Here is an 11,531-nt window from a genome sequence, read left to right as displayed (position 1 = left end):
GTAAACAATGCAACGCAATAGAACAGGGAATAAGAAGACCAAAAAAAAAAAAATCAGAGAAATGATAGATAGACGGGCTTATACCAACGGGCAGCCGTCTAATGTGTCCCATCTTTCAAAAGCCCCAGCTCCTCCTCATTCAGAGATCCAGAGTCATCCCAGTTCTCGTAATGATCCAGTTCTCTATAAGCAAATTTCTGTGCCTTGTGACCCATCCGCCAGAAACAGGACCGGATATTGCGACGATAGACAACCAGCGCCGAGACAACGGAGTTAGTCAAGAACCCAGCGGCGAAGAACACGACCATCCAGTTCAAAGACTGCGTGATCTTCTGCCGCAGGCTGCTAGCAGACGGGGGCCGGGAAAGGGCTTCGGGGTTATCGGGCTGCGGGGCCGTAGCATTGGCCGGCCAATACTCCGGCGGCGAGGTACGCACGTCGAGACTCGAGCCCAGCACATTCTGGTTGGCGTCAAGTGCCTCGACCGACACCCAGTCCATGTATCCCGGGGCCGTGAACGAGGTCTCGAAGCCGTGTTTGGGGACAGTGCCGATCTCCCTCTTCCATGCCTGGGCGGTGGCGCGCGCGTAGAAGCGCCAGTGCGCGACGTCCGTGGCGCCGTTCCAGCTGACGTGGAAGACGGTCGAGAGCTTGGACCCGTTGACGCCGTGACACGAGGATACCAGCGTCGGCGGGTCGAGCGGGCGGCCGGTCCAGGGGAGCTTGAAGGAGCGGTATGTGCCGTAGCGGTCAGAGGCGAAGCTGGCGTTCATGAGCAGCGTACCGCCGGGCGTGTGCTCGCTGATCATGCCGGCCCAGCTCCAGCCCATGAAGATGTTGCTGTTGGGCAGGGTCTGCATGTTCCCGCGGTAGTCGGTGCATCCGCCGTCCGGGCGCGGGTACTCGGCGAGGAGCGTGGCGTTCATGGTTGTGAGATCCAGCTTAATGTACATGCCGGTCGACGTGGGCTTCTCGGTGGAGAAGGTGTCGGCGCCGTTGTTCATCACCGACAGGATCATCTCCGAGTCGCTGGTCGACATGAACTGCGCATCGTGCTGGCGCGAGAAATGGAAGTCCTGATGGAAGTCACTCTTCTTGCCGCCGAGCCGCCAGAGGATCCTGCCGTCCTCGTGCGAGATCAAATAAACCGCGTCGGTGTGCCGGCCGGAGATCAGGAAGTCGCCGTTGCTGTTGCGGTCTATCGAGTTCATGTGGAGGTAGTCGCTCGAGGGATTTTCCTCATTCATATCCGTCGTATATGATTCCTCGATCGAGATGTCGTACGAGTACCAATCCATCATTTGTTCTCCGGTATTCATGTCGATTTCGACGAAGCCGCTGAAGTCTATATCCATCGTCTTGTCAGGCCCGCCGAAATCCTTTAGATTGGTCGACTGTGTTCGATATTGCGTGATCAGAGCCCATGGATTTTCTTTCACTTTGAACTCATGCGTGTCGAGTCCTGGGGCTGGTCGATCGAGCTGGTGCACCTTTTGATATTGCTCGTCGTACGTGAGTATATACCCCGGAGCGGTATCGCTATCTCCCTCGGCGCGGGGGATTTGCCATGCTAGCAGGGGTTTATTGCCTAGATTGGTGAAGACCTTGAAGTCCATTGCGTTCCGGTTGCCCCAGAGGGCAGCGCCACTCCACACCAGTTCCTGTGCATCGCCGTTAGAAGGAATTCATTTTCATTTCTTTCTTGGCATCAATACGTGGCGAGGGGGGTCAGGTCATACCCCATCCTGGTCGTATATGTACGGCCCGATCTGATATGGCATCCACTGGTTCGTGCCCTTCTCGCCGTGAAAGTTCCAGTACGGTGCCACAAACCAATACCCCGGGGCCACGGCAGATCGATTGTAATAGTCGACGTTCCACTTTAGTGCCCGATGCCCAGGGAGCTAGAGGGAGACAAGGCCGCGTTAGTGCGTGGGCTGCAGAAAATAAAGCAATCACGTCAGAAGCACCCACGGTGACATATTCGATGAGATCGTCATCTCGAAACGGCTCAAGCGCCGTTGCGCTAGACAGGAACAATAAAGCCAAGAATGCCCAGGCAATCATCTTGTCGAGGCGAAGCGACGAAGGTCAACCGCGAAGAGGAAAAGTCAAAGGAGAAGAGAGAGAAAGAAAGAGAGAGAGAGAGAGAGAGGCATCCATCCAAGGTGAGATGGATGAGAGCCAACTGCGGCGCAGATAATATCCGGCTGTTCCTGCAGGACTTCGTCTCTATAATTTTTGACTTGCCCCTTTAACGTCTACCTTCTCCCCTCTCCAACGTGGACAATTGCCTGGGTAATCGGAACTGCAGTTCCCCCACGGAGAGAGAATTCTTTTCAATGACCCGTGAGCGCGGGATCATCGGCTGTTAGCCCTTTTGTCGCCCCTGACGCTGTCCACTGGGTTGGGGCGAGTTCATCATCTTCGGGGGGTGCCAAGGCCCTAATAATTCAGGAGCCATTTCCCATCCGCCCCGCTGCTAGGGCTACAGAAATTTACTCTGCAGATGGATCTGTCTGAAACAGACGTGGTATTGATGAGTATATATTATATGTGTACTCGCTATTCCATGGCTTATTTTGAGATAATCGAAAGGCTTCATATCCATGCATTCATATCCGAGCAGGAAGATGACCTTAGTCATGCTACGCGCATTGCCGGGATTCGGCATGCGTAGACATATACACGCGTGGCCCCAAGAGTCGCCCTATGTGGTTAGTTCTCGGGCTAGCACGAGTAGACTGCCGGCGCTTGGACCAGCAAAATTATCCAGAAGGATTTGGTTTTTTCTTGGAGTGTTTAAAATAGTGAGACTATACGCACGTCCTTCATAAACACCAGGGCAAGAGTGATCCATATGCCTGATTGATTCGTTGGGAAATGGCCCCGAAACAACATCCGACAGCTGAAATAAGACTGTGATCTTCATGCGTTCATTTGCTGCAGGGCTGACAGGAAAAAAACTGTTGGAGTAGATAGTCTGTATCCTTACGTGTACTACACAATATGGGGGCCAAGTTCAAAACACCAAGAATCTCTCGGCTTGGTTTTACGTTGTCGAGTCATTCTACAGTTAGCGTGTCCAAAAAGAGATCACGGTGACATGTTTCTCTTTTTGTCTCTGGCTGTCTACAGTCATGTCCCACCCGTATCTGTGCCCCAGCGCATGGATCTCTGCAGCAGTGGCTCTTCAGAAGGCGGGGTTTGGAAAGACATAATCTTCGGCGGATGGATATGCTTGTCTACCTCTTCGCTCATGGGGATGTAGACATCAGAGACCCAGACCGGAGTTCGGTGGGGTTCTCGAGTCTACAAGGGTGAGGAGGCCTTAATGTGCCGATCATGCAGAGAAATGGAACAAGAACAGAAAAGCAAAAAGCAGAAGAGCAGAAACGTAACATGTATCAAAGCAGCCGGGGGGCAGTTGTGGATTTTCGGCATTCCATTTTTTTTCCTTGGGTTTGTCGCTGGCAGGTTGCTGTTCAACAGCCACGATGTTGCCTGCCCTCTCGAGCCCAAACAGTTGTTCTCTATCGCAGAAAAAAGGTAGACCCCGAATGAGCTTTCCAGGGAGCAAGAATATTGAGCAGGCGGTATTCGTCGAGAAGACCGGACCATTAAGTCGTCGATTCCATTCATTTCGATAGATAGGACAGTAGGAAAAACAGTGTTTCTCTCAAAGGAGAAGCAAAAAAAAGGTCACAAGGAACATGACTATCCCTTCGCCTTTTTTTTTTTTTTCCCAAACCAACTCCCCGAACGTGGACCATCGAGCCACAGTTCGTCTATCTGCAAAAAAAAAAAAAAAAACAAAGCATGGTTAATTGACTATACATTATGCGGGTTGAGGACGACCCAGAAAATGACACCGACTTACCATCAAATCAACCCGTCAACACCGCGTGAAACCCCATGCCAACGATTTACCGCTTAGCGGCTGGCGCTCCACACGTTCTTGAGGTAGCCGTCGCGCTGAGTCAGACGGTTGAGCGAGTCATCGCCCTCGCCGCGGGCACGGATGAAACCGCACAGGGCGTAGGTCTGGTTCTCGCCGGTGTAGCGGCCGTTCTCATCGACCTTGCCGATGGAGAGCTGCACCGAGGCGTGGTCGTTGGCCTTGATGATGCGGTTGGTGGCGCTGCACTTGCGGGGCACGTAGCTGTACGAGGAGGTAGACCATGTTAGTTGAGTTCCCAGATATTGGTATCATCATTTTTCCTTTTCCCTTCCCCTCTTCTCCCCTCATGCCCTGGAATCCCGACCGGTTGCTTCGTGACCATATGCATTAAACTGCATTGATTTTTTTTCCCCTTCTAATATCGTCGCTTTCATTTTCCCGCTCCAGGCATTCCATTTCGGGTCACGCTGCGGAAGCCGAAGCGAGATCGCGGGTTGTGCGGGCAACCAAAGGGACACAGGGCACAGGGTACTTGGGCGTGGGAGCGGAATAGTAAGGAGCAAAGCACGTACAGATCGACGATCTCTCCCTTTTCGTTCTCCATTTTGGCGGGTGTGGTGTAGAGGGTTTCGACGGGCGACGGTGAGGTTTGGAGGTGGAGGGTTTTCCTGTTCATAAAATCCGCGGGCTCAAATGGTTTGTGTGGGTCATGTGACATTTTGTCGAGGGCTCAGGCCGTGGCCGAGAGAGTGGGGCGTGGCGTTAACACTTTTCCTCTATTTTGCCGTGGCATTAAGATACAACAGAAATCAAGGTCACCTCGTATGTACATGGGCGCTTGCTTTCATTCGCAATGGTTATATATAAAATATACACCCTATAGATTACTCCGAGCTCGTTCTTCCTCCATCACATCCTTCTTCCACCCCACCGCGACCTCCCTCGCACTCCCCTTTCTAAACCGTACCAGAACCACTCTCTCCGACTCACCCCGGCGATCTGACCCCTTCAGCTCAGGCCCGGCATCGTCCAAAGCCAAGACAGTCCGTCCATCCTCCGTCATTTGAAGCATTTTTGGTGAAATACATTTATGCGTCCAAGGTGGAGATCCCGAATGTATAAACTCGACAAGTGCTGCACGCCGTTTCTGTATTTCTTCCACAGATGCATCCAAGTGAGGCTCTTGGTCGAGAAATCCCGACACAAGATGTAAAAGAAGGAACTGCGGCGGGAAAAGAATGATCTCCCCGCTTTGGGCGCGGCGCAGCCACTCCGAGGCAGAAAGAAATCGAGCCTCCGTGACCTCGATACCGCCGTCACTGGTGGGGATTTGCAGGTGTTCGCGTTCGCCTTGTGTAGGCAGCTCGTCCAAGAGCTTTTTATCCACGTGGAGGGGCAAAGGCATGAAATAGATATACATCTGGGTGGTATACCGCTTGGGGACGTTGGTCGGGGTTACCCAACGAGTAAACGGAATCAATTGATCTTGTTCGAGTATTAGCCAGTCTGTGCATAATGTCGGAGAAATAGAAGAATAACCATACCTATATCTGGCTCAGCGGCTGCATGCTGCTGCTTCAGCCACTCAGCAAACGTAATCTGATTCTGATGAATGAGCCGTCGGCCCTGTTCCCTGGTTTCTTCATCGACAGGGAGCGTTTTCCCGGAACTTCCATCTTTGGCTAGCAGAATGCCGCTCTCCTCGAAAAGCTCTCGGATGGCAGCATGACGATAGCAGAAAGCATCGTCGTGGCGCGTTTGATCTTCGGGTGGAGGGCACGAGCCATCCTGACTCGAGAGATTGCCGCCCGGGAAAACATGGGCCGATGCGAAAGAGCTGGAGGTCTGCACGCGATGGAGTAGAAGGATCTCGTTTTGTGGAGAGACGAGGATTACACTAAAGGCATTGAATCAGTGATGCTCATTTGTATATTGTTTGCATTCGGTGCATTCGCGATGACCATGCGTCTGGGATGATGTTACATCTGGTCTGTCGCAGGGCACGTAGCTCACCTCGAACTGGGCCGGGGCACAGCGGGCTGCTTCTTTTGAGCATCGCTCCCTTTTGTGCCAGGCATCTTGTGAGTGGGATTTGATGCAGCTGAGTAATATCTAATTGGGGTTCGGTGGCAGTTGAAAGACCAAGGCCGGCAATTCCGAAAAGACAAACAATGGGCTCGTGCCAGAGCTGAATGTCGTAGATCCAACACGCGTGTCAATCCGCAGAGCGTGTCAGAGACGATGGCGGACATGTCAAAAGAGTGAATCTATGTCGAATCAAAGACCCGAGGAGCCTAGGTTATCTCCCTGTACCCCGCGACGGGCTTAGCCTGATTGGGGTAAGCCGAACATGTGCTTTTTTTCAAGCTTCTCTTCACCTCATATTCTTACTGACATACTGACATACAAGATACTTGACGCAAGCCCTACATTACTCAATACTTTCTGCTCTAAGTGCTGAGAAAAGATATGCTCATTAAGTCGAAACGGCGTTAACTCCTTGAATCGTAAACTCCTACCCTATCATATACCCCATTTTTTATTTTCAAGGCCACGTATCATCGTGTGGACCTCCCAGACATATTCACAGCGGGAAGCCCAGCGTTTCAAGAGGCTTGGATCTTACGAGTAAAGCTTCTTGTCGTAGCTGTGCAGACCGTGGACGTTGCCTTCAGTCTGGGCGCTGGCGCTTCTCATTTCAAAGCGCACAGTGCCCTTGTTGACGCCGTCGTGCAGCAGCTCGAGGCTCTTGACACCAATGTCCTGCAGCGAGTGCTGGACACCGGCAACGAGGTAGGGGATGAACTTGGTGACGGAGCCGCGGTCGAGGACGGAGCCGGCGACACCCTGGGCGACCAGGACGCGGTCCTTCTCGGAGAAGTAGCGAGCAGTACCGGCGTTGCTGGCCTTGCTGTCCTTGCCATCGCCGCCGGCCTTCTTGTCCTCCATGGCTGCGATACTGCCCATGCCACGGTACGCCTTGACGAGCTGACCCTCGTTGCTGACAAAGTATTCACCAGGCGACTCAGTGGTACCGGCCAGAAGACCTCCCATCATGACGGTGCTAGCACCCATAGCAAGGCCCTTAACGATATGACCAACGTTCTGGACACCACCGTCAGCGACGCACGGAACACCGAAGCGGGCAGCGAAAGAAGAAACGCTGCGGACGGCGGCAGCCTGGGGACGGCCGACAGCCATGACCTCCTGGGTGATACAAGCACTGCCGCTGCCCATGCCAATTCTCAGGCCATCGGCACCGGCAGCAATCAAAGAAGCCGCCTGTTCCCGAGTGACGACATTACCAGCGATCACGTCAATCTCGGGGAAGGTCTTCTTGATATACTTGATCATCTCGATCTGGTACATGCTGTTACCCTGGCTGCTGTCCAGGATGACAATATCCAAGCCAGCCTCCACAAGAAGTTTGAGGCGAGTCTTGTCCTCTTCACGGGTGCCAATGGCAGCCGAGCAAATCAATTGCTTGGAGTCGGGGAGCTTGGAGGCCAGAGGGTAGTGGAGGTTCTTCATCAAGTCGGAGCGAGAAAGGAGGGAGACAATGTTTCCGTTCTGGTCAACGATAGGCAGCTTGCCCTTCTTCGATTGGCGAAGGACGTCATTAGCTTCTGCCAAAGTAGTGCCAGCGGGGGCTGTGACAAGGTCTGTGGCCATGATGGCAGTCACAGGGTCGTTAAGCTGGTGGTGGAATTGGATGTCACGAGAAGTGACCATGCCAATAAGTTTGGAGCGAAGAGTGCCGTTTTCTGTCATGAATGACTCGAAATTAGCATTCTGACTGCAGCGATGACTGAGTGTCCAAGAGGGGTATGGTATGAAGATAAGAGTTTAAAACCCAGAGTGCTCAGATAAAATCTGTTTCTCTACAGCGCAACTCTCGTTGCTCCAGTGGAACGAAAGTTATATAAAGAAAGAAGGAAATCATCATGCAAGGAGTGGGTGGTGTTAAGTAAAGTAGAAGCATTCGACTTACCAGTGACAGGGAAACCACCGAAGCCCCACTTGGCCTTCAACTCCTTGGCCTCGCCGACGGTGGCCTGGGGAGAGAGAACAACGGGATCCAAGATGAAGCCATTCTCATAGCGCTTCACCTTGCGGACCATCTCCGCCTGGTCCTCGGCGGAGCAGTTGTGGTGGATAACACCAAGTCCACCGAGCAGGGCCATGTGGATAGCCATGTTGTGCTCGGTGACGGTGTCCATAGGCGACGACAGAAGGGGCGCCCTCAGAGTGATGCGCTTCGTCACCGGGGTGTCCAGAGAAACATCGGAAGCAGGGAAGCCTATGCTCTCAAGGTTAGCTAAGATGCCTGGTGATCAAGCGAAATTCGGCTTACCGATGTAGCCGGGCAGGACCAGGAAGTCATTGTAGGTCAATGCACCGTGCTTGTCCGAGTCCAGCAGAGTATCCACATCCAGACCATCACGGGTGGTGTAGGTCTCCAAGACCTCCAAGGCCTTGGTGTAGTCCTGGATTTCAGCCTTCATGGCGGAGCCAAGTGCGGCGTCACCGTTGGAAATAGGCATGGTATTTTTGAAGGAAAGGATCCCTGAGGACAGAGAGGAAACAGAGCACGTAAAGAGAAAAAAAATAATCAACAGAAGGGAAACAATCTGCTGATGGAGAAAGACGTGCTTTCCCAAGGAAGAGAAAGAAAAGAAAAAAGTTTGAGCGAAAAATTGCTTCCTTTTTTTTCTGCGTGCACGGGCTGCCCTTGGCCCAATGTGGCTTAGTGTACCAGTCGTTGCATAGAGCTGTCCGGTGATTGGCTGATAAACGAGATTCCTGCGGGCGGTGAGATAATCCTGCTTATCTAAGATGATCTTCGACTTATTAGGTAATGCGGGGCGATAACCTTGGAAAAAAGATCCATACATCTATGCCCAGCTGGGTGGGATGGGTTACTGTTTTTACAAATATAGTCCTGGAAAGCTTTGAAATCTTAGCTTTCCTATTTGTGTAAATATTTTAAGTGAGCTTGGCAGCGAGGTTAGCAGTTTCTCTACGTGTATGGTCTTTCTTGGGAATGTTATCTGGACACCATTACCTCCTATCAATACCAACCATCCATTTTTAACCCAAACAAATCAGTCATCAACTTGGTACCAATCCAGGAATTGTGTTTGTTGTTCACGCTGGCGGTTAGCAGTGCAACTCCTTCAGCCCAGCTGCCGGCATAAAGTCCCGCTAGCCATGACGACAGGATGATGGTCAAAAGCAACCACCCAAATAAAGCCTATACACGGCCACATATTTCTCGAAGCGGGGATCATAAGTATCTTGACTAGAACAAATCTAAGTTCTTGCTTCTTATTTTAGTTTCCTTGACCTTGCAACATGGCATCTCCTATGGGGGAGCACGGTACCTTCAAGGCCCCGCCGGGGGCACAAAGTCAACAAAAGCCAGGGTGAGAACATGGCTCTCTTTCTGTCTCCATCTCATCTATTAATTCCAAATAGCTAATCAAGTTTCCTGCAGCCTAGAAAGCAAGATGGCACCAGCGAGCGAGTCGACCAAACTGGAAGCAGAAGGCCAATTTGTCGAATATGTCGGCTCAGGCAAGCTCAAGGATAAAAAGGTCCTCGTCACAGGTGGAGAGTGCGTGTTCAAAATCAAACCAAGTATGCATTGATTAACCGTGACCCAGCTCTGGGATTGGACGATCCGTGGCCGTTCTGATGGCAAGAGAAGGGGCTGATATCAGTATTGCCTTTCTTCCCGGGGAGACAGAGGATGCAGAATGTGTCAAGACAATGGTCGAAAAGGAAGGCAGATCTTGTCTTCTCATACCAGGAGATTTGAGGGATCGCAATGCGTGCCGTTGTACAGTGGAGGAACATGTAAAGAAGTCAGTTTCCAGAGGCTGTTCCGAGTACCGACAAATGAAGGCATTGACATTCATCCCAGGTTTGGCAAAATCAACGTGCTTGTCAACAATGCATCAAAACAGTACATGTATAAGGAGTTTGTGGACACCGACCTGGACAAAACCGAGGACATTTTCAAGGCCAATATCATCCAGATGATAGCAGTCACGAAATTTGCTCTTGCACACATGTCTCGGGGAGACTGGTTTGTTGTATAGTCCCCGAATTTTGCAGGTCAACATGCACTGATGATCCGGCTGCAGTATCATTAACACCTCTTCCGTCGTGGCCTTGCGTGGCTCAGCCACCATGGTTGATTATGCCGCGACCAAGGGTGCTATTGTCAGCTTCACCCGGTCCCTGGCAGCACAATTGATCCCCAAAGGCATTCGGGTCAATGCGGTGGCGTGAGTTCTATTCCTGATGTGCATATCTCGTATAAACTGACGAATGACCACCGTGCTGCGTCACAGCCCTGGCGCCATCTATACGCCGATTCAAGCCGACACTCGAGAAGCCAAGCAAATGGAAGGGTGGGGACAAAAGGCAGGCCTTGGCCGACCAGGCGAACCGAGCGAGGTTGCAACAAGCTTCGTGTTCTTGGCGAGCCCGGACGCAGCTCTGTACTGTAAGTGGATCACCCAAGTATGAGATCGATAAGTTTTTCTCTGACTATCTCTGACTATTCTTCTTGATAGACGGGCAGGTTATGCATTGTTATCCACTAGGCGACTAACAACCCAAGAGGAAGAAAGGAAAAAGAAAGGAAAAGGGAAGAGAAGCTGACATTGCTAGATTGGAATGCAACTGGGTAGTAATAGACAATTAGTACAAGAGCCATGGCTTTGCCCCATACAGAGCTTTATCCCATCCATCTTCATTCTGCCAGATCGCAATGCTTTCGACCTCGTCAATGCCTAGCTTAAGTCCGTTGTAAAGATGCTTGATTTTTTTTTTTTGATTAGCCGAAGACTCTCTACTAGAAACGGTAGAACAATACCCCCACTCACCGGGAATAGTCCCTCTCCAGGCCGCGGACCGCAGACTTTGCCATCGGGAGACTCCCAACGGATATCAGGAATCACGCGGGCATACTCGATGCGCAACACATACACAATCGGTTCCCCAGCAAAAAAGGCTTTTATTGTGTTTGGGACTTGATGAGCTGTGGAAAGGTGGATGAATCCCGAACTCTGGTCCAGGTCGCTGACTGGGAGTCGCTCCGGGAGTGGTTCGCGGACCGGCGCGGTGGAGGGGATGATCTTGTAGATGTAGCGGGGCTGGGAGCTAAGTGGGTTCATGATGGGTGTGCAGAAGAAAAAGAAAAAGAAAGGAACAACCGTGGAAGAATCGAAGGAAGAGACCGAGTGGGTCAAGATGTCAGCAGGGTCGAGGAAAAATAGCGACGGATGTCATAATTGATTGTTGTAAATGGCGGGGTTCGGCAACTTGTCATCGCACATCACGGGGCCTCTAGGCTTGGAGGATATATATATTGTGCGGGTTGATAATTGTATTTCTTTTGAATCATATTTTTGTGAGATACGATGTAAATTGCATTTTGAATAAAATGTGGAATTTTATAAAAATAGAATTCAGAGACTGTATATATTGACTGACAAGTAGTTAAAAAGGTAATCACAAGAAAACCCTATTGAGACGCCTGCAGAAGCCAAGCTCTTTGACCCAAACGTTGAACTCTTCTTTCTCACCTGACCTGTACACCATAGAGATCATCCTCGCC

The 11,531-nt window shown here is 51.3% G+C and overlaps 6 protein-coding genes across 6 annotated transcripts; 1 reads left to right on the top strand and 5 right to left on the bottom strand.

Annotated features, from left to right (window-relative positions):
* Window positions 1-98: 98 nt before the first annotated feature.
* On the bottom strand, window positions 99-2,067 carry NUU61_005049 (uncharacterized protein; the record flags this gene model as incomplete). The annotated part of the gene is made up of 3 exons (XM_056655631.1): window positions 99-1,661; window positions 1,740-1,904; window positions 1,975-2,067. 3 exons carry the CDS (start codon window positions 2,065-2,067, stop codon window positions 99-101), a joined length of 1,821 nt encoding a protein of 606 aa, XP_056511244.1.
* A 1,866-nt stretch (window positions 2,068-3,933) lies between these two features.
* On the bottom strand, window positions 3,934-4,619 carry rps21 (40S ribosomal eS21 domain-containing protein; the record flags this gene model as incomplete). The annotated part of the gene is made up of 2 exons (XM_056655630.1): window positions 3,934-4,162; window positions 4,474-4,619. 2 exons carry the CDS (start codon window positions 4,617-4,619, stop codon window positions 3,934-3,936), a joined length of 375 nt encoding a protein of 124 aa, XP_056511243.1.
* A 159-nt stretch (window positions 4,620-4,778) lies between these two features.
* NUU61_005047 (uncharacterized protein) lies at window positions 4,779-5,979 on the bottom strand (the record flags this gene model as incomplete). The annotated part of the gene is made up of 3 exons (XM_056655629.1): window positions 4,779-5,386; window positions 5,446-5,798; window positions 5,915-5,979. The coding sequence occupies 3 exons, from the start codon at window positions 5,977-5,979 to the stop codon at window positions 4,779-4,781; spliced, it is 1,026 nt and encodes a 341-aa protein (XP_056511242.1).
* A 544-nt stretch (window positions 5,980-6,523) lies between these two features.
* On the bottom strand, window positions 6,524-8,445 carry NUU61_005046 (putative IMP dehydrogenase; the record flags this gene model as incomplete). The annotated part of the gene is made up of 3 exons (XM_056655628.1): window positions 6,524-7,665; window positions 7,893-8,201; window positions 8,256-8,445. The coding sequence occupies 3 exons, from the start codon at window positions 8,443-8,445 to the stop codon at window positions 6,524-6,526; spliced, it is 1,641 nt and encodes a 546-aa protein (XP_056511241.1).
* An 811-nt stretch (window positions 8,446-9,256) lies between these two features.
* NUU61_005045 (oxidoreductase, short-chain dehydrogenase/reductase family) lies at window positions 9,257-10,523 on the top strand (the record flags this gene model as incomplete). Its single annotated transcript, XM_056655627.1, has 7 exons — window positions 9,257-9,327; window positions 9,399-9,518; window positions 9,568-9,768; window positions 9,828-9,992; window positions 10,051-10,194; window positions 10,261-10,415; window positions 10,486-10,523. The coding sequence occupies 7 exons, from the start codon at window positions 9,257-9,259 to the stop codon at window positions 10,521-10,523; spliced, it is 894 nt and encodes a 297-aa protein (XP_056511240.1).
* An 89-nt stretch (window positions 10,524-10,612) lies between these two features.
* NUU61_005044 (DUF952 domain-containing protein) lies at window positions 10,613-11,088 on the bottom strand (the record flags this gene model as incomplete). Its single annotated transcript, XM_056655626.1, has 2 exons — window positions 10,613-10,729; window positions 10,798-11,088. The coding sequence occupies 2 exons, from the start codon at window positions 11,086-11,088 to the stop codon at window positions 10,613-10,615; spliced, it is 408 nt and encodes a 135-aa protein (XP_056511239.1).
* Window positions 11,089-11,531: the final 443 nt, after the last annotated feature.

The sequence above is a fragment of the Penicillium alfredii genome (genome assembly GCF_028826965.1).
Source record: "Penicillium alfredii strain IBT 34128 chromosome Unknown utg000007l_segment0_segment0, whole genome shotgun sequence".
NCBI classification, from domain to species: Eukaryota; Fungi; Ascomycota; class Eurotiomycetes; order Eurotiales; family Aspergillaceae; genus Penicillium; species Penicillium alfredii.
The sequence above is the reverse complement of the archived record's forward strand: the minus strand, read 5'-3'. Positions and strand labels throughout refer to the sequence as shown.